Source organism: Elaeis guineensis, chromosome 12 (genome assembly GCF_000442705.2).
Source record: "Elaeis guineensis isolate ETL-2024a chromosome 12, EG11, whole genome shotgun sequence".
Taxonomy (NCBI): domain Eukaryota; kingdom Viridiplantae; phylum Streptophyta; class Magnoliopsida; order Arecales; family Arecaceae; genus Elaeis; species Elaeis guineensis.
In genome coordinates, this window is record NC_026004.2 from 25,826,256 (window position 1) to 25,848,997 (window position 22,742).

At 38.7% G+C, this 22,742-nt stretch overlaps 1 protein-coding gene across 3 annotated transcripts; it reads left to right on the plus strand.

The window, feature by feature from the left end:
• The first annotated feature begins 914 nt into the window (after window positions 1-914).
• LOC105054620 (uncharacterized) lies at window positions 915-15,517 on the plus strand. Of its 3 annotated transcripts, none has more exons than XM_010936180.4 (5): window positions 915-1,260; window positions 5,850-6,055; window positions 8,320-8,418; window positions 11,923-11,996; window positions 15,176-15,517. In XM_010936180.4, the coding sequence occupies exons 1-5, from the start codon at window positions 957-959 to the stop codon at window positions 15,399-15,401; spliced, it is 909 nt and encodes a 302-aa protein (XP_010934482.1). In that variant the 5' UTR covers window positions 915-956; the 3' UTR covers window positions 15,402-15,517. The 3 variants fall into 3 exon arrangements, with proteins under 3 accessions (XP_010934482.1, XP_029123289.1, XP_073102880.1); XM_029267456.2 differs by lacking the exon at window positions 15,176-15,517 and adding an exon at window positions 13,057-13,320; XM_073246779.1 differs by lacking the exon at window positions 15,176-15,517 and adding an exon at window positions 13,072-13,320.
• The last annotated feature ends 7,225 nt before the right edge of the window (window positions 15,518-22,742 follow it).

Below are 22,742 nucleotides of genomic sequence, written 5' to 3' on the forward strand. Positions count from 1 at the left end.
CAAGCATTCATATGATGAATGGATGCACTTAGTACTAGATAAACCTCCATTTAGATATATATACTAGTGTATAACCTATAAAATACGTGCACTATAATTTTCTTTCTTTTTTTCTAACTATTTTCTGAAATATAATATAAAATAGATATAGATATAATAGAAAAGATAATATTGTAGATAATAATAGATAATAGAATAGAATAAATAATAAAATAATATATATATATATATACACAAAAAATCTTATTTATTATAAAAAATAAAAAAATATATTAATGATATTATTAATATGAGAACGACAAGTAAAGAGCTTGGTACAAGTTGTACTTCCATTTATATATATATATATATATATATATATATATATATATATATATATATATATATATATAAAATAAATAGTAGAATAGATAATAAAAATCGAATAAATATGAGAGCTCTATTTATCTAAATAAAGATAATATTAATAGTGTCATGGACATTAACGCAGACAATGGAGAGTATGGTATAAACTAAGCTTTTATTTTAATCATATAAAAGAGATAATAGATTACTCAAATATATAGATAAAAAATTAAGGACGAGATAACACCATAACATATGTGGATATTTATATATACTCCTCTATTGAGGGGCCATGGGCGAGAGGAATTAAGTCTTTTCTCTTTCAGAATGATTCGTGTAATTTGATTACTTATCCCTAATTACCATCCAAATAACACAACAAAAGCATAGAGAGACTATACGCAATGAAGGCAGTGAAACTTGGATTAGAGAACATATAAGCATCAGTAAATTTTAAAAGGTGGGCCCTTGATTACCAAAAGAAAAGAGGTGGGCCCTTGTTTGAGAAAACGGAAAATAACAAAAATTGGTCAAAAAATGCAAAATTCCCAATTCTTTAAGCTAAAAGCACCGACGACGAAGCCGGGTCTCTCGTGGAGCTGGCCAACGCTATGAACCTGAAGAAGGAGACGGTGGGCCGCGGCCGCGACGAGGCGTCGGGGTCCGGCCTTCCGCCGCCCTCGCCGCCGCCCGGGGATGGTCAGGTAGGGGAGCTTGTCGCCTCCCTCAACAGGCGGCGAATGTACCGGGAGGTGACGCTGGCCCTCCGTTCCGGCCTCCGGGACGCCATGGCTGACTTCTCTTTCCTCCGCATCCGAGGCCTCCGGAATCTCCTCAAATTCCTCCGATCTGTCGGCGACTCCGACGCCTCCATCCGCCTCTTCCGTCACTCGCAAACCTTTCCCGAGCTGCAAGGTCTTCTATTTTTCAATCTTTCTATGTCTATCAGTCTCTCTCCTTTGTGTGGGCAATTCTAGGGTTTCAATCTTTGATTCCTTTTCTCCGTTGATTATCTTTGATTAGTTTCTAGATAATGTAAAAATGATTTGTGATACGTTTTACGGTACAAGATTGAGAGGAGTTGAAATGGTCTATGTGACAATTATGGAGTGAATTGGTTCTAATATGGTCATGTATGGTGAATTGGATGTCAAGAGATGGAGGAGAATTAAAGATCATGGCACGGAGCAGGAGGGTGACAGTAGTGTACAGATTGAGGAGTGATGATAGGAAGAAGTTGGATTGACGACTTGCATGAAGGTAACGTGTGAAAGTTTGGATCTTGACTAGGAGATGCAAGATTGGGAGATCTCAATGTTGAATCATTTTTGGATATGGATGGAGTCCATGAATGCCCATTAGTTATTACAAGATGAAGGAGCATGGTTGTTGTTAATTTAGGAGATACTAATGTGCTCTGTTATGTATGGGAACATCCAGCAAATTCTTCCAATTTTCATGTTGAAGAAAGAACTCTGGACTAATTTCAGAAGATAATCAAGAAGTGACGGGTGATTTTGCATAAAAAGAAATAGAGAGAATTAAGGATTATTGGAGGTTTAAAATGTGGAACTTTTTGACTTTTTCTTTTTTGTGAGACAAAAGGAGAGTATTTACCCCCTCTTTTAGAAGAAGTCCCCCTATCTTTTCATTTAGATACATAGATCTTAAGTAGTTTTATTACTATTTTGAGAATATATTACGTATCAATAAAAGCAATAGGATTTTGGGTGTTCATACTATGATGTTCTCTGTTGTAAAAGAAAGATTGGCGCATCAAGTGCTAAAGGCAAACATGGTATTGGAGCCATGATGGATGGATTGGCAACAGCCCGTGGATCATTTAGCTTTAAAAGTCAAGTAAGAGTCAGCTTGAATCATATGCTTGCCACTTGGTTAGATTTGTCTGCTGGCATACAGCCCACTGGACCTATATTGCATAAAGTCAACTTTACTAAGAAAGTAATATCTTAACATATACTAGTTGATATAGATGAAATTTGGAAGAAAAGAACCATAGTTGGACTGGAATTTCCTAATTTACAGACAAAGGAATCCATTCAAACAAAAAAAAGACCAAAAACAAAAGCTAATGATGCTACCACATAATCCCACTATTTTAAAATCGAATTGCAACTTCAGCATAGAACCTAATTGTTGGAGAAACCTACCACCCATACACAGCATTATCCATAAACTCTAGGTTATTGAACTAAATGGAAAACATGAAGGGACTCCTTGCTTCCTAGTTTCCACTTATCAGTTCTCCATCATTCTCACCCATGCCTAGGAGCTTTTGCTTCATCACTGCTGGTGATAGGAGAGATTTGTCCATGGCCTTTGCAAAACCAACGTTGCAATTGTGCCATAAAGAATATATTGGAGGAAGAAGATTAATATCATTTCGAGTATAAAGCTCATCAGCAAACAATTTCATTGCTGCGCATTTTTGTGTATTAGTCTTATCTAGTTCCACCAAAAAATGAAGTATTGTTTGGGGTTAACACAGTATGTCATGATATCATGATGTGGTGACACTAGGCATAACTAACATAAATTATGCATGACATAGCCTGAAGAAAACTGCAAACTAAGCCCTAAGGTATCATAAGACTCTTTCTTTTCAAAAAAAAAAAAAAGAAAGGACAAGAGAAAAGCATTATGCCTATATGCTTTTTAGTGAGAAAGAGACTGATTTTGACAACTAAACTTAATTTGGGCCATCCAAATACATTTAGCATTTTATGACCTACCAAGAAGACATTCTCCAATGGTTGATAAACATGTTTTAAACATGTATATTGCACCATTTAGAGAATTTGATCATATAATTAAACCATACTAACAGTAAATTAGATCAAATAGCTGATGTTACAGAAAGAAATCTGGACTTAGTTAAGTTTTTAAGAAAACTAATGGTGGGGGTACTACTTTGAAGCATGGAACATGGATATAAGATACAAATTCGACATGTTATGGATATGCTAATATCACAAATCTTGAGAGATGGGATGCATATGGTTATGATATGCCAATGAATAAGTATATCTTTTACATATGTGTAAAAGGTGCATCTATATAGTTAATTATGAGAATAACATAGTCCATATGTTATATAATAAATCAATATGCAAAAAGTCCATGCACAAAATCCATTGCATAGTTTTTATCTAATCCATAAAACTGCCATCTGTGCTCCATGTGGTAGTATCAACATCACAAACTCCAAAATGAATTATTCATCATTAAATGGTCAACAATCGGAAAAGGATAGCCTTCCCTCACATAGCTAAAGTTATTGTGGTGGCATCTTAAGGTAGTAAAGGAGACCTTTTTTTGATTTTGGAAAGTAGGATATTTAAAACAGTGACCAGATCACATTCTAAGTGTATTTGATAAATACAATTACCTAATATGGAGATGGCATGTAATCTGAAGTAGTTGTTCTTTCTAGAAGTGGTATCATCCAAGTTTCTGAGGATTCCAACATGTAACCTCTTCTTGGTGAATGAACATGTTGAAAAGAAGGGTGCTAATGAACAAATATGTCTCATTGTCTTAATAAACCATTTTCTACATCTAAGATACTTAGTGGCAAGGTTTGCCAAACCAACTCGAACTTGGCTGCTTGGCCTATACCAAATCAGACCAACATAGGCCCGAAATAGTTCAGCCTGTCGGGTTGGTTTGGCCTATTTAATGTCCCAATCACCCTCTTTTGAAATGCCCTATGCCTCTCTCAAAGCCTCCAATGCCTCTCTCAAAGGTTCTCCCTAATGAAACCCTAGGCCCTCTCGATATTCGTCTCTCTTGAATGCTGTCAATGCTGGGATGGTAGGTTCCTCCCTTCGTCCCTCCCTCTCTTCCTCTCTCTGTCAATCGTGTCCAGAAGGGCTCTAAGCAGAGGTGCTCTGGCATCCCCCTCTCCTATATCCCCTCTCTCTCTCTCTCAACCACATCCGGAGGGGCTCCGTCTTGAGGTGCTACACCATCTCCCCTCTTCAGTGTTCCTTCTCTCTCCCCCCTCCCTCCCTCTCCTCCCTGTCTCCCTCTCTATCCCCTTCTCCCTCTCTCTCTCCCTCTCTTATTTTTTTCCTTTAATTTTGGAATTTTGAAGTGAAGTTGGCAAACTGTATGCTGATTTCAGTTCAAAATTTGAAAATAAAAAAGGTGGGCAATGAACCAGAAGGGCATGGTACTAGTATTGTACCATACTGTACAGCCGGACGACCAATAAAGATGCCGGTACTTGTATAGCCAACCTTGCTTAGTAGTTTATTTGCATCTATAAGCAAGGACACTAATACAGGATATGAGTACGACAAGATATGGACAAGTTGACACCAAATCTTGAAAAGATAAGATATGATATGACTATGATACATTAATGAATACACACACACACATACATACATACACATTTTGCATATGTATGTAAAGAAGCATCCATAAAGCATGGGGAACTATCAAAATAACATTCCATATTCTATACAATAGCATCAGCTTCCACAAACTTATCATTTAGTCATCATGCAAATTGGTAGACTCCAATCCGTATACTGTAATATCAATATCAAAATCTCCAAAATTGATCACTCATCATTAAAAATTAAATTTGATTAAAAAAAAAAAGAAGGAAGATGCCCTCCCCCTGTACCAAGGAAGTATTTTGAACTTATCTGAGAAGTATCTGGAGCACCTACTTGATTTTGAAAACTAGGGTACTCAAGTATCAAACTCCTATCCTAGAAGTACTGGACAAGCATCACTATCTAATACCTATTCGATACAAAGACAGGCACAATTTAGAGCATCTGTTTTTCCTAAATGTGCATGATTATATGGTCTATTATTTAAATTTAAGACGAGAGAGTTAAGGATGCTTTTGGTATTTTAGGATGAAGAGAAAATTTAGAATGTATTCTAAGGTAGGATTAGTAAAGCCGGCACCAAAATAAATTTTGAATTGAATAAAAATTGTATAAATTTCTATTAAAACTCGATATAATTGTTAGGACAAAACATATGGTGTATATATTTGAACTTTTTAGATCTGTCATTGTTGAATACCTTTGTATATAATCGCAAATACTTGTATGACAATTGATGTTGTCCTTGGCTTGAACAGTTGCATATTGGTTGATTTTTAGCAGATTCAACCTTCACAAGAGCAAGTGGCCAAAAAGAAGCAAGCTGATGTTTCTCTAACCTTAAACCTTATCGGCGTGACCTGGTTTGTGTGTGATGAATGACACTTGCATGTTTAAAATGTGCCAGCATGTAAGTAGCTTATATGAACAATGTAAACAATATAAGTTATTGGGAATGAGTGGAGCTTTTCATAACATTCATTACACAACCATGCATATATTGGGGGCTTGTAATTGGGCAATTTTTTAAGAACGGTGCAATTTGTTTTATATCGAACTTTATTCATTATTTCTGCATATGATCTCTCTCCAAGATGCAGTTTTACTGACACGGGATCTTATGTTTTGTAACAGTAATTCCTGTTCTATTTCAGAATACTTTGCGGCAAAGCAAAGACAATCCTGTTGTTACTTTGGATCATATATTTGGAGTGGAGCCTATGAAGATAATTGGTCCTGCAACAGACTCTGAAGTTGCCCTTGCTCTTAGAGTTTTGGAAGGTTGTTGTCTACTCCATAGTGGGAGTGCATCTTTGGCCTACAAACACAAGGCGATAAAGGTACAGATTATACTCTTACAAGCTAGTATTTTTTTTCCCTGTCATTGAGTTAGAAGGCTTCAATATTTTGTCAATCTCTTCATGATTGCATTGTGGAATGTTTGATGATTCAGTTAATAATGCATGCTACATTAAAAAAGGCAGGCCAGTGCACAAAGCTCCTGCTATTGCAGGGTCTGAGGAAGGTCAAATGTACATAGCCTTACCCTTAGGCTCACTTGCAATAATATATGCTACATTGATAATCTTCTATTGTATGAATATTTGACACAAATATCACATAAAATTTAGTCAGTTATGACCTGTATTGTGATAACTATGGCCAACTTTATGTACTTGAGCATCCGACATAAGATTTATCACTGGTTATTTTTGCTATGCAGGTATTTCTTAGGCCTCATTTGGGATTGCTTTTGTGGAAGCCAAAAACACTTTCTGGAACCCAAAAAGCACTTCTAGGCAATATATGAGTGTTTAGCAGAAATCCTAAAACAACTTTCTGGTCCTCATAGAAGCTAAAAAAATCTGTACTTGCAAAAGCTCTAATTTGGAGCCTCCCAATGGTGTTTTCTGAAGCCTATCAGGAAGCTATCTATGTGACCAAAATAGCTCTGAACTTTACACTATATCCTAATATGAAAATAATATTATAATATTATACTGAAATAATAATATCATGTTCATATAGTGTGATAATACTATACTATGTAACAATATATTTATATGTACTAATAATAATAATTGTGATTCTTTGTATCAAAATATTGTATTATATTATACTATAAACTAATAATAGATACATTACACTATGTTATGTTATGTTATGTTATGTTATATCATATTATATTATTATTATATATTATATTATATTATGTTATATTATGTTATATTATACTAATATTAGGACAATACTACATTGCTATCATCATTATATCACAATAATTATATTTTAATACTATAATACTATTTATTCCTATAATATTATACTATATATTTAATTACAGTGTTATACTATTCTAACATTATACTATGTAAAATAAATACTTTGTAAATTAAGAATACTTTATAATAACAATTCTTCATATTAGAATCACTTTCTTAGTTCGACTACCTAGCAGATGTTAAAGTTTCACAATACTTTAGAAATATAGTTACCAAGTAGCAAACAGCTTTTATGCTAAAAGTTTAATTTCCAAAGCTCTTTTGACACAAGCTCTACTACCAACTGCTATTCCAAACAGGACCTTATAAATCATTGCATGACTACCACTGACAGTATGCAATCAAAAAATTATCTGGCAAAATATTTGAATTAGTTGGTGTACGCTTGTTGTGGTTGCATTCATGAGGACTCCTGATATGAATGCTGTTAACAAATGTTCTAGCTTCTTTAATCCTTTGACTGTTGTTTTTTCTATCTCAGATTCATTGCACTTTTATTTGTCTGTCTTTTTTTTTTTCACAAAAAATAACACTTACTGACATATGCTTGTTTAAAGTTGTTATGCCACCGCTATCAGTTAGCTTATCTGAGACATGCTTGTTCGTGCTATAAAGTTGTCTTATTTTTCATTATTTCTTGCTGTTCTGTCTTTTATCCATCTTATTCTTTTATCATGAAGAAAGCATAAAATGTGGACTTAGATACTCATTAACTTTGAAATAAACTTGCTATCTGATCAATTGAAGGACATGTTCACACCTAGAAACAACCATCTTCATGGTATCATGCCCCCATCTAATATTCAGGAACCTTGATTAATAATCAGTGCAATTGTAATGTTCTTTTAAAAGATTCTGTTTACCCAGAAATGTTTTCTAATTTGATGCTTGCAATAATTTGATATTGACTATAAATGATTTACTGATTTGCTTAGAACTTATTGGAAATAATTGTGAAAAAAAGATCAGTGGTGAACTTGGTTTGGTATCACATATCTCAGATTGGTAACCAAATCCATTGATTTCTTAATGCGCAATAACCAACATGTTCTTATTTATTGTCCTAGGGGAGCATGGTATAGCTCCTATTATATGTTTACATGCTTTCATCATGCTTCCTTATTAGTTATAAGGAGATTTTTCTTTGTTGATATTACAAATTCTGGAATTAACAAATTGACTAACAGATGCTTGTATTTATTTCTTTATTTTTTTTTTGCTTTGTATTAATATCTTCTGATTGAAATTGTTCCTAAAGATGCTATAAATTCAAGTTATACCATGTAGCTAATATGAGGCTGAAATTAGCTTTGTTGATGTAGGTACTCATAAATATATTGTCCACTCGAGGAGTGCTTGAACAAGAGGCATGCTTGGATGCCCTATTAGCATTAATGTTGGATTGTTCATCCAACCAGATGGTACGATATTTGTCTATATCTTTTCCTTGCTGTGAAATACATAACATGCAACAACTTCATTAGTGCAGTAGAAAATTGTCTACATATGGATATCATATGTTGAAGAGTTTCAGTACTGGTTGATATCCACAGTATCATTATGTTTTGATTGGTTTGCTATGATTCACGGTGATATCTGGTGCTATGTATTGATGGTGATATCTGGTGCCGTCTATTGAGAGTTGAGACAAGTAAACGTTAATTTTAAAATATGTTTATTTGTCATGATACTAATTCTGGTTTGGAGCCATCATTGTGGTTGAACATTTTCCTCTATTATAGAAATGCAAACCCAAGTGGGTTCATGGCATATGATATACATTTCTTAACAATTTGATTTAATCTATATATCATTATGCATGTATAGAAGGTATCAGAAATAGTTAGAAATAAGTTTTATCTAATCTTTCCTCATGTACAGCTATTGATGGGTTGCACATTTGCATTGTGAGGCATAATACATACTACATAGTAAGACTCGCACACTGTCCCAAGTGTCATCTGATGTAGACATGATTATTGATTTTAAAACCTAATGTGTACCATCAGCTGTTTGAATATAAAAATTAATTTTCTCAAATAAAGCATACCTGCCAATGTTTTTGAATATCCAGGTTCATGTTGATGATATAATTCTAGATGCATAATGCCTCAAGTTCAAAATATCTGGTGCTTATGTTAACCAAAATTATTATATAAAACAACTATAGAACTTGAACAACGTACTCGTATCAGATATATTAACTATTGCAACCAAGGTTCGCCATATCGGTATCGGATCCCATACCAGTACCATTCTATTATAGTGTCAGTACATGATTTGGTATGGTATGTCAAGTACATGATTTGGTATGGTATGTCAATGTTGGTACGACATGGTACGCTATACTGGTATAGTATTGGTATGGTACAGTACGCTCTGTATGGGCAGTACAACAAACACTGATTGCAACTATGCTCAGTGTGGTCGACTTTGAATGAAAATCACGGATCTTGCACTTTGATTTGTAAGATTTATAAAATACTAGAGCCCAAGTTGGATCTTAATTCTGTTGCTTCAATTAATGGTTTTGGATGTATCTTCTTTTGGAGGAATGATCATAATCAGATGTCTTGAATTTGGAGAGTTTTCCCCTTTTTGAACTATATTACTTTGGTGTTTTGTGGCACTTATACTAGTGCATCATATTGTGCAAGTTCCTGTTTTGATGCCAAACAATGCAAAACTAGCATTTTATTTTTTTAGGGAAATGTAGTTTCTACCCTATTGTCGTACATATGTAAGTATTTCAGTTTAAATTTGAGTTATGCTTTTATGTGGAGTAATTAACAAGGTCAAGCTTGTTTTCTGAAAGGCTTTTGAGGCCTTGGCCATTTCTTGGTGGAGGTCATTGCCCCCATCATGCATCTTTTTCTCATTGGGTTAGAGTGCTATTCTTTATGCTATTGTTGTTCTTACATATGATTTTAGGCTATATGTGTTTGAAAATTTTTGACTTAAATACCTGCATATTTAGAATATCATGGGAACCTCTTTGGGTCCGTTTGGTTGGGGTACGCCGGATTACGGGGTAATCTAACAATTTTTGAAAGCATTTATTTGAGAAAATGATTGCAGAGGAAAATAACTTTTACTATGTTTAGTTGGTGGAAAAATTACTTCAGAAACTGACACTGGAAAAAGATTACTATGTTTGGTTGGAGGTAAATCTATATAGGAATATGGCCAAAATTATAAATATACCCTTCAATATAAAATAATTTTTTAATGTCAGGATAACACTGACATCTCTAATTAGTTTTTATATAATGACTATAATCACATAGCCCTTTACATAATGCTATCTCTATCTTAATTTTTTTTTACAAAATTTCTTTATTGAATGAATTTAGAAAGATATTAGAACAAATTCAATGATTACATATGCAGCTTTATTGAGGGTATTTTTGTCAAGTATGGATTACTACCATTTAGGAATTTATTAAATACAAATCCCCCATGATATTTGTTTTACTTGCTCTCTTCGGAAAATAAACACGGGGCCCATCAATTTTTTTTACCATCTCTCTCTTCCATTTTTCATACCAAACATGATAATCGGACATAGGATTTATTTTTTCATGCCATATTACCCCCAACGAAACGGACCCTTTGAGATTTTTTGCTAATGCTATATTTGTATTTTGGACAAGGATTAAAACTTGACCTTACTATGCTATACTATAGCAACCCTAGTGATAATTGTTAAACCTGGATCAGACCTCTGGCTGGTCTAGTTTCTGTTTATAGTGTGAGTAAAGAGTTAATACCTAAAATGTTGAACCATCTAATCTACAGAGCGACATTTAAAATAAAAAATTTATGAATTGTTTTGCATATTTAATTTTATTAATTATATATCATATATTTTAAAATGTTAAATATATTTTTAATGTAAACCCTGTTTGAATGTTGGACCAGTGACCTCGTGACCCAGCCCCTTGGCCAGCTTGGTCTCAGTCTGGTTTGAATGATTATGACCATGGTTCACCCTGTACTGTGCCCCATGTTGTAGGGGGTATTGTCTTGTCTGGCGAACTGTAACCACATACATGGCTGTTTTGGATCTCTTACCTTACTGATACATGAATGCTAAGGGGCATACTGCAAGATCTGAAACCTCGACTTCGAAATATTAGTAAGTTGCTTTTGTGTGGAATGTTTTGAGAAGCTGCAATGAGTAGAAAAAGACTTAAGTGTTTTTGATGATAGATTACTTTAGAATATTACATCTAGATAAAATTAGCAAACTTGGACATAAAATTTTGATCACCAATATCTTCTAAAATATATTCCTTTAGCAAATAGCTCTTTGATCTCTTTTTTAGTGGAAATTGACCAAATTCTTTTTTTCACTTGAATATGCTGATTTTGAAAAAAATTAAGGGCCTGAAATGGCGCTAATGGATAAGCTATCAAAGTATCAATAATCCTTTGTTGTCAGACCTTAGAGATGATCATGTGGAGAGGAGATTGAGTGAATGGATGGATGAATGCATCTTACACAGAGATATATGTATATTTATAATCAATGTTTTACGTCATGGCACTGGATTCCATGCTGGTATCTTACCATACGGTATGGCATTGGATGCTCCTGTATCAATGCATGGTAAAGGTGGTATTGGTAAATAGGAAAAAGCACCCATAGCATGTATGGGTATTGTACCATATTGAGTCCTTATTATTGTACCGGTTCCCTATTATGCTATATGGTATGGCTTGGCGTCGACTGGTACAACATGATGCGGTACGTAAAACACTTGCACGACAAGGTGCAGAACTAATGGTTGAAAAAAGAAAAAAGAAGTCAAACGTTATTTTCTTTAGTGTATGTATTGTCAGCATATCTGATTTTGGTTGGCATAGCTTTTCCTTGTTTTTCGTCTCCCCATCTTATTGATGTGATTTTTATTTTTTTTAAGGTTTTTGAGGAATGCCGTGGCATTGAAAAGGTTACAGAACTCATAAAAGATGAACAAGGAGGTGAAAATATAAGGTTAGTTTCTTGACCTGTTGAGCTTCATGGTCTTTTCTCCATGTTCTTCTTCTTAGTTGTTACAGGTAGCTTGTTTTTTCACTTTACTCTATTTGTATAAAATTTTAGGAGTTATCTTTGGAAGTACAACTTCTTCTCATTTGGTTTTTTTCTTCCCTGTTAAATTGGAGGATTTCTTGATGCCTTGATAGGTAAAATCAAGCAGATGTCTTTCTAAGGCTCAGTTTTGAGCTCCTGATCGAGACCGGCACTTGACGTAGGAAAGATTTCAGTCAAATATAGAATAGTTAAAACATTCCAGTAGATGTGGAGAAGTTAACTCTGTATACCATATGTAAACATTGCTCCTAGACCACTCCTTTTAGTCTTCCCTTGGACATCTTAAAAGTCTTTGATGGTCAAAGTGGCTTTTGGCCATATTCTCATGTTTAGGCTTTTCTCCACTACCTGAGCTATTAATCCACAAAACTAGTGAAAGTTGTATGGTTTGACAAAAATTTAGATGTTTCCTCAAGATTGTGCAAGGAGAAAAATTGAAGCTGAATCACCTGATCATTAGGTTTTGTAATGGGAAAGTATAAATTGTCTAGGTCTTATACTTTTTGGAATTCTTTTAAGGGTGACTTTCAGTAAGTTCTAGAAATTCTCCAATAAACTGCTTGTGACCTAACTTCATATGCCAAATTATATGCTTCAAAGTAGTCTCTGCATCGTAATTCAACAAAATTTTAGACTGTAATCAACATTTTAGATAAAACTGTGCAGCATCCTGGGATCATCAATCCTAATTGGGAGTCCTCTTTGGTTTTTTTGTCAAATATAGGTAATTTAACAATGATGTAGTACGGTCAGTTTAGAATTTTTACTGTTATTATCCCTTGTAAATGTACATTACTGGTGTACTTTATCTTGACTACTATCATCATCTGTACTCTTTATATAAATTGTTTCTCTTATTCTATTTGGTGTTGTCAGCATTATGATGACCGCTTCTTGTTGCGCATGTTTGTTATGGTTGCCAGCATTGTACAATCCTTTCACATCTGACATTTCTCTTCAGCTGTCTTGGTAACAGAGACCATATCAAGCCATATGTAGGAGCTTCATGGATTGGTGCCTGATCCAATTGTTGGGTATTGGGATTTAAAAATTAATTTAAAGATCCTTGTTTTAGTATTGATATCAGCTTATGTCATCAACAAATTATTAAATGTCGAAAAGTGCTCAAATATGCAGAACTCTCATGCTTTGTGGTTCCCTTTCCCCTCTTTGTAAATCTTAGGTATTGGATCTGAAAGGATTGTGGTAGGTTGTTGATGTTCTCCATTTCAATTGGTGAATATTGGTGTCGTCTGTTTTACATTCTCATCAGTTCCAAGAGTTAAGGTGATAGTCTGTTCTCTTGTTGATTCTGTTTTTCTCATTTGTTCATGTCGCATTTCTGTGCTTGTGTATTGGGTATGCATGGACTTATATGACCTTACCCTTTCTCCACTCTGTTTTTGCCTGTTGTCTTAGCAATATTGGGCATTTGTTTTTCCTTTGTTCCATTTTCATCTTGTGCACTCTCTCCCTCTCTCTCTCTCTCTCTCTCTCAAGTTTGCTCTCCCTCCCCTCTTCTCCAATCTTTATATCCTTTCACTCCTTTGACCTATTTGGGTCTCACTGCTCCATCTTGCCAAATTCTCTTCATAATATCTTGAGAGGTTTCAAGCATAACATTTAGTTATTTTTTCACCATTTTATTATTGATCAGGCTGCTATTCTTGCTCAATTGCAATGCTTTCATTGAACCAGGATGTCTTATATTAATTAGCAAGCTTTATAGAAGCCGTATCTTGATGCTGAATTAGTGGATTCATATGATCTTAATTGCAAACGATCTATATTTGCCTTAGTCACCCCAAAGTCCCCAACATGTTAGGGGTTTCATAGAGGCAGCAAATTCAGTTAGGCTCAGCATCAAATTTATTCCAGTTTTTAGACATTCTTGTGAGGCAAGTAAATTAGCAAGGCATTAATATTATAGTACTTTTTGGAAGTTTCATACTTCCAAGTAACAATTACCAAAGGTACTTCTTTCTACCCTGTCAGATATGTGTTCAAGAACAATGGATAGAACCACCTGAGATTAATAGGGTAACGATTCTAATTTGCAGGAAGCAGCAGAGGATATCTGATAATGAAAGATCTTCATTTTCTTGTTAACTATAACATTATTATAAACCTAATGTTTTCAGGTGACTGTGATTGCAAAGAGGTTAAATATATAGTAGTAAATGAATGCATGCTCTGTGTGTGTGTGTGTGTGTGTGTGTGTGAGAGAGAGAGAGAGAGAGAGAGAGAGAGAGAGAGAGATTCTCCACTGCTTATGGTGCAGAAATGGCATATGTAGTGGTAGCAAGAATGGGAGCAGGGACATGGTTGAAGAATGAATTCAGTACCACAATATACAAGGTCATGCTTCTAAGCACATGCATATTATCTTGGAATGATGATCATATATAAGCATTGCTTTTTGGGTGGTACAATCAAAGATTTGGATGTTGATGGTTTTGGTTGTCAGATGGAAGTGTGATACCTTTCATCATGATTACTTACTGGCCTTTTCACTTTCTTCATCTCTAGATAGAATTACAGAATTGCCTCTTTAGGCTAGTACGGGGTCCATGGCATCTCGTTAACCTGACATCACATGCATATTAGACTATAAAGTTACAAGAGCTTTACCCGATTGCTGTTGTTGACTTGTTGTTGTTGTTGTTTTGGTTTTCATTTGAGGAGTTGGTCTTCTGGAATCATAATCTGAATGCATGTGATGCTTGGTGCTCTCATAGTTGATGATATTTGCCAGTTATCTATTCTGTTGCGAAGTAGGAGGATGTCTGAAACTAAGATTTTCTTGGATTCCTTGTGCTGTTCCAAAATAGCTGAACATTTTTCTTTTTTCTGAATCAATAGCTGAAAATTTTTCACTCTTAAGAAATTTACCAGGTTCCATTGGAAGCTCAAGTGCTACTTCTATTCAGTCATTCAAAATTTTCATAAACTTTTTCTCTGAAAGACTTATGATTTTTCTGTTTTCCTTCCACTTGGGGACGGTCAGTGTAAACCTCAGTATCTGTCCTAAAGCATGCTCACATGCATCATATTGCTCAAAGTGTTTATTCCTTCTGTAGGTTAAAATGTGGAGAGTTCCTACTGATACTCATTGGGCATGTAAATGGGATGGAAAACTCTCCCTTGGCAAACATACATGATGATGTAAGGCGACTTTTAGGTGAGAAGTGTGCATCTCTAATATGGGCAGCAAGCCAGTTTGGATCAACCCTAGACCCAGAGCAGAGGCAGACTGCATTGCACATCCAAGCGCGACGTGTTATAGAGTCCTTGGAGCTATTCTAATGGAGGGTTTTGGCCTGCTATATGTGTCATTATCGTCTTAAGATTTCTTGTACACTAATCAATACCTTTATCTGAATCACAATTCCCTAATGTGAGAGAACTCTTTTTTCACCCAAGCTTTTTTGTTCATCCACTTCTGTTGGTACAATAACATAGAATTTTCAAAATTTGTGCACTGTGAGAGGATTATGCATGCAAGTTCTTCAACACAGGTTTGCTACGTTTCAACTCCTTAAAGAGATTGCTATAAAATATAGAAAAAAAGAAACTGTAGTACATTTTCATGGACCACTGCTAATGTAGATGCAGGACTAATAGTAATGTTAGATTAGAATTTGCCGTGTGTGCTGCACCCATTATAGATATGGAAACACCCTTGGCAGATGCGCACACACTGCTCGGGAGTCTGCATTTAATAATAGACTAGATATAAAAACAGAAAGAACGGAGACTTCTTCAACTTCCCTTTTTAGAACTATTGGAATTTTTCATAGGGCGCGCTAATAGAATTTCCCCCTGCCTTATGGTTATATGCATTTCCAAACCCGAATCAGGGATTCCCATGCAACAGCCTTCGCATGAGATGATGCCTGCACAGAAGTTTCTGATGCAGATATCAGTGTGCCTACAAGAGGATAAGTGTTCTGTTTTTGCTTAGCTATTCCTCACCTTATTCATCCAACCTCAGCCAGCCGGAGCTCAAGTTCTCGGGCAAATTGAGTCATTGCTTGGAGAACCCCATATTTAATTGTCTACGCTACATTTTAGCTAATGATGGCATTCAAAGGGTACAAGTATACTCAGCCATGTGGCAAGGCCATGACAAGATAATGATGAAGAGGTTTCAAACCAAATTTCTTGAATTGATGAACTGGGAAGGCAACTTAGTGATCGAAGCGTTGACACTCTCTGATTCAATCTAGGGAAACAGAGTAATTAAAGTTTGGAGATAACATGGGATCTTTATGATACCCCATAGGCCCAGTAAATAGAGCATTGACCAGGATAGGCTATAAAGAAGTCATATATGGGCTGAACAAAGACTGGCTGTCATGAGTTTGAGTTCGATCAAGTATGGCGATCCGTGAGATTCTTCTACCGGCTTACCAGGGAGATCATGATGTAGTATGAGATCAAATAGTTTTTGAAATCCGGAGAGTAAACAGTTAATGTTGGGCTATATTTTGTCAGCCCGATAACATATCCAATATACAAATACATGGCAGGCATGTGGCACCGCAACCTAGCCACCTAGATCGCACAGCCTGGGTAGCGGCGTAGGCCCCTCTTGCAACTCCACAGGCTTCGGTCCCAGTCTGATCACCCAAGCAAGGTCGGCGGCTTGGCGAGATCCACATCATCGGACGATCATCGACTTTACTTGATCTCCACCCTAGCCCTCAGTGAGTCCCACCGAAGCTTCGAAGGTCATTAGCACGTGGAGCATCTCGATTTGACAAATGACAACGTTGGTAGTCTTTTCTCACTTGCGGATGGTTGATCCTGTCAGGACTGGCTGACGCCCACTACTCTGGTCTTCTAATGGTCACTTCTTTGACGAGCGACAACCTGACACTGGACAGGCCTCTCCTCATAAAAAAAAGCTCGGATCAATACACAGGGGGTTCCTCTCTTTCCCTTTCTTCTAGGCTCTCTCCGCCAACCTCATATTGTTTTCCCTCTCTGACTCCGATACTGACTTGACTGTCGGAGGGTCCCCCACCGGAGAACCCCCCATCGGTTTCTCCAGCACAGACTTTTCTTTCAGGTATCCAATAACCACATCCAACGTCTCCTACTCCAGCTTGACCACTTCGCACTATACCACACATGCCACCTTACCCTTCTAATCGAAGAGGAGTAGTAATAGATTGGTGCTAGAGGAAGGGCTGTGCACACACTGCCCCATTTTTTAGAAAGAAGCAGCAAGAGTCGAGTGACGGAACCACCTCATCATGTCATGCCAGCGGTCCTTGCCTTGTAGCAACTCCAAACAGATAGAAAGTCGGGAGGCAAGCTCCTCAACAGCCTACTATCATTTGTCTAGACCTCATCACTGCTCTGACAGAGCAAATCCGAATGCTCACGACCGCTGCATAGTAGCTGCGGCCCCATGGTGCAAAAACAACATAAGCTCCACCGATGACTTCATTCTAGCGGGGTTGCTGGATCTAAGCAAAGCAAGTTGAGCGAGGGCAGAGGTTCACAGACAAAGCCCAGACTCCATGCCGGCAATCGCCGTCAGCTGACCCAGCTTTGCACCATTTGCCCCGACATCCTCAAAGCTCCCAGGGAGATTGTCAATAAGATCGATCACTGAAGTCCCCCAGGGAGGACTCCACCCCAACAACCTCCACACATCAACATTACTTTTGATGCAAGAGTAGGCTCGAGAGGAAGGTCCAAGAATTGGGAAGGCAGATCGGCAAGTTTTAGGGAGCTAGCCATCAGTAGAAAGATGGCTTTAGCCCCAAGACCCAGTCTCTACTCTCTCGAGAAACTTCAAGCAAGCCGAACCTCAAATCGGTTCAAAATACTGTCAGTCGAACCCCCTCGGGACATCCACCGTCCTTTAAGGTAACCAGGAGGATCGAAACAGGTGGAATGGTGCACCAATGGGAAAAGAGTAGGACTCTCAGGCAAGCAAGGTTGCATGCGGAAGCGTGCACACACCACACCCACAGAGGCCAGCCTTCCTGACCACTGTGGGTCCCTAAGATCTGAAGCCACACTCCCACGGCTACAGTGCACCTCTGACATCAGTTCGATGCCCCCTTTTGCCTTAAGACAAGTGAAGTGAGAGCATTGTTGATTGTGAGGATTGCCTCTGACATTGGTCCGATGCTCCTCCTTGCCCCAAGACAAGAGAGGCGAGAGCATCATCGACTGCAAGAAATGCCTTCGACATTAATTCGATGCCCCTCTTTGTCTCAAGGCAAGTGAAGCGAGAGCATTGTCGATTGTGAGGATTGCCACTGATATTGGCCTGATGCCCCTCACCCCAAGGCTAGTGAAGCGAGGGCATCATCGACTGTGAGGATCACCTCTGATATCGATCCGATGCCCCTCCTTATCCTAAGATAAGTGAAGCGAGAGCATCATCGACCGCAAGAATTACCTCCGACATCGGTCCGATGCCCCTCTTTGGCCTAAAATAAGTAAAGTGAGAGCATCGTCGATCGTGAAGATCACCACCAACCTCACCTGATGTCCCAGCTTATCAGTGGGTAAATCGGGGGAGCGCATCATCGCAATGAAACGATGTTGTCCTAGGCCTACATATGCATGAGCCATCCGCGAATAGATAAGCTGGAAACTTCCCAAGTGCTGGATGAAGCACGATGATAACGACAATGCAGAAATTGAAAAGAAGGTGTGTAACGAAAAATGAAAGAAATAAATGAAGAATTTTTATTCCTTGCAAGCTAGATTTATGTTAGAAAAATGATGGCTAAAGGGAGAAACCACAAAGAGGAATGACACCGATGACTTCGTCGACAAGCCACACCGATTGGTCTGAGCTATGCCAACAGGCCATTGAGGATCCCTATGTGAGGATCCTACTACTGATGAAGGTCGCAGTCTCTTCAGTGGATATATCGACAGCCAGATGGCCATCCTTCTCGAGAGTACGTACTCCACGGATGCCCCACCAGAGACCGTCAATGAAGCCATCTTAGCGAGGGGAGAGGAGGTGCCCCATCGAAAGGTCGAAGACCCCTCATTCGGATGCTGCATAGGAGAAATCTCCCAGGCCACAGGTTCGAGTTCTCTTCCAATGAGATGGCAATTTTCAATACCTCCATGTCAAGCTAAGATCCGTGTAGTGGTGCACTTTCCCTGAATGGCTGGCGACAGCCCAACTAGAGGAACCAGAAACCCCACCAGGAAGACAGGCTTCCCTATCTATGAAAGAAACGTCTGCTGCTCCCCAACAACAAGAAGAATCACTCCATCGTGCCATGGAGGACTATAAATAGTCTTTATCCCAGGGTGATGGAAGGTCCCCTCTATAAAGAGGGCCAAAGTCGAGCATCCCTCAACAACCCCTATTGACCAGCGATAAGTGTCGGCTAGGGAGTGGTCACAAAGACCGCCTCAATCATCGATTAGAAATTCATATCCTGCACCCCTGCAGAGCCTTCATTTCCAAGGCACGTGGCAATAAAAGCATGGCATCCTTGGGAATTTGTGTAGCAGCTTTTCAAAAAAAACTTTTCAAAACTCTCGGGGTACACCGGAAAGGCCAGATGGAACGAGTCATCAGTTGCGACACGATCGACACCCTAGATGTCCTCGAAGCCTGAGCCTGATCGAGGATCAACGATGGCCCCTTTTCCATGCAATAGAGAGAGGACAAGCCATCAAGCGATCACGTGGTGCATCTTAATGCTGCCATACCCGAGGTCCCACACCTTGATGAGTCCATCACCATGATGACAGAGCGACAAAGACTTAAATACGAGTGTCTAGTTTTCTCCCTAGATAAAAACTTCTTGGAAGATTAAGCTGACCTCTTAACCCAAGCTCGAAGACATGCTCAAGCTGAGGGAGGCAAAACAAAATCATCAGAAAGGGGAAGGGAGGAAGAATGGCAACAAAGAAAACTCTACGACAATGATCATAGAGCTCCTAGTGAAGGAGGAGAAGATCGCTCTCAAACATAAGAGGGGAAGAATCCTCCACACTGCCTCAATGACAAACTGCATAAACAATGGGTCAGAGCCAAACGTCGAACCCAAGTCATCGAAGCGAGAGATCGGGATCGAAAAACATCACGTGGGCTATGAGCGTCAGGCCGCCACAACACCCACATCGAAGCTGATGCCTCCCAACCAAAAAGCACTACTCCCGAACTGACTTGAATGTTCAAGCACACTATGCAAACTATGATCAAGAAAACATCAGATTGCTTGAAGGAGATAGTTAGACCCGAAGCCTATGTATCGATAACTTTTAATGGCAGTTGGCCGCATCGGATCTGAGGCCACACCATTGGGACAAAATCAAAGACTGCGAGAAGCCTCATGCAACCTCCAAATGGTGGGAATGGCTTCAAGCAAATTCTAAGACATCCCAGATCAAAGTTTTGCGATGATATTGGATGATTGCAAAAGATACAAGTAACAGAATTAGCATCTTATTAAGGAAAAAGACTCGCTACAAAGGTGACTTCGACTAGATGAAGTTCGTTACAATGAAAGAAATGTAGGAAATGAGCCCTACCATAGCCAGAGCTCCCCATCAGGTCGGCACCATGGAAACTACAAGACTCGACATTGTCAGCCTCATGGCTCATCGTAGTGCGCTCGCCTTCATGACACACTTCTCCAGAGGGATGAAAGACCGTGCGGCCACTGGAGAGGGCCAGGCGGCTCTAGGAGCAGACTAGGAACCTCTCGTGGGGTGGCATCCTAAGCCAACCCCGATGGCTACTGCCATAGACCGATGGGTGCAGTGATGAGGGAAAAAATCATGGACCACTCTAGAGTCCCCCTGAAGAAAGGTCGAAGCCCTCCCAGGGAATGACACCAAGAGCATCTCTGGTGACCCCCACCGAACTTTCGCAGAAATTTTCAGTATCTCCCAAGCCAATGTAAGGCACCGCTCGATGCGCTCGCCTCTAGTGTGCTACCTTGAGGCGAACTTCTGGATAAATGCAGGGACTCAAGGGGGCTACACTTAGCATGAACAAACAATGATGGTACTCCGACAATCGAAAAGACGACATCTCGAAAATAAAGTCAAATGGTTTCGATTACAAGCAATAGGAGGCTCTATTTATAGGAGAACCACCTCCTGACACATCTAACAACCTCGTTAACATGAAACACATATCATCGGGAGAGAGGACTCGATAGCCATGCCATCAAGGATCGAGATATCATTCATCCCTTTCAATGCGTCACCGTCTACAGACATGCATTCAGCATCAAGTATCTAAAAAGTATGGCTTACTGGCAGTCAGTCCTTGGAAGAAGACCCAGTTCTAACATGGATCCCCCAAGAGAGTGGAGAAAAAAGTGCTCGACGCTATTTCGAACAGCATGAAAAATTGTTCAGGTCCTAATACCGAACATGAACAAATGGATCAATCAATTGAACCCTTGGAGGCACCCCAATCTAGACATCGAGAGCCTAGGACATAGGTCAGCATGGTGCCCAAGGTGGGAGGCTATCTAGAGTTGAAACGGGACTCCCCATTGATGGAGGCTCCCAACGATAGCCTAAAGATAAGTTATGATTTTCTAGAGGAACCTAGCAATCTACAGAAACCCCCAACGATGAAAATCAGGTACATCTTGAAGACAGCAACCTGATGATTCCAAGATCACATTGCACTAGAAGCTTCCGAGAAAACCACCATCATAATGAAGAATACATCCATGAGAGAGGTACATATGAAAAGCTCCTCTTTCATTTCATTTAATAATTACAAAAATGGTACCAAAGAGGCATCTTACAAAATAAAAAAAAGAGAAAAATAAGAAGAAAAAGTAGAAATAAAGAAAACGACGAAGATGGCCTAATTCTCATTCGAGAAAAATGTTCTGACCTCCTCATCGCTATTTTCAGGATGGAGGTAGCACAGGTCCAACTTCGGTATCATCTGCTTCCGCTGAGTCTTACAGTCCTCGAACCTCTAGATGAAACTAGCAACTAAGACATCCAAGATCTCCTCCCTGAAGGCCTCGGAGGCCTTATACTTTGTGATGTAGTGGAGCCTGACCTCCTCGAAGGCCTCAACGAAGGTTCCTTGGTAGGCCGTCCCCATGGAGGTGGAGTACCCCTCACCAAGGGCCCTTGGAGGAATCGACGATGGCTCAGGTGATGCGGCCTTCTGCTTCTTTGGTGGAGGCCTCTCCTTCGCCACTGTCCTTTTCACAGTATATTTCACGGATCATGAAAATGGCTCTATTATAATGAGTTATCAAAGGAGAGATTGGAATCTCTTTGACAAACGCATCTACCATGAATGGCAGCACCCTATTTATACAAGTTTCAGGCAGCGCATGCCTAACCATCTAGCAATCGAGTCGCGCCATGTGTCTGGCTTCAAGATGCTAATTATCGCAGTCATTAACTTTGCACTCCCATTACCAAGGAGCATTCGGTGAAACACTTCGAGACTACCTTCGATCCACCATGTGGCAACCCAGGATTGGCTTGAGACAAATCTTTCCTGAAAAATCTTGTTTGCCATTATGGTAGATGAGGTCTCAAGGCATCCCACAGACGGACGCTTGGATTTCCAATGAGCAAACCCACCAGTCTGCCTTGACTATGACAAAGTTTGTCGTCGAAGCTTCCTAAATTTATCCTAAAAGGATCTCGGGCTCA

What these genes read in the sequence shown, in the direction of transcription:
- LOC105054620 (XM_010936180.4), top strand. Translation starts at nt 957, where the DNA reads ATGAACCTGAAGAAGGAGACGGTGGGCCGCGGCCGCGACGAGGCGTCG. An exon ending in AACCTTTCCCGAGCTGCAAG is followed by an intron (nt 1,261 to 5,849) that starts GTCTTCTATTTT and finishes GTTTTGTAACAG; the next exon opens with TAATTCCTGTTCTATTTCAG. An exon ending in CAAGGAGGTGAAAATATAAG is followed by an intron (nt 11,997 to 15,175) that starts GTTAGTTTCTTG and finishes TTCCTTCTGTAG; the next exon opens with GTTAAAATGTGGAGAGTTCC.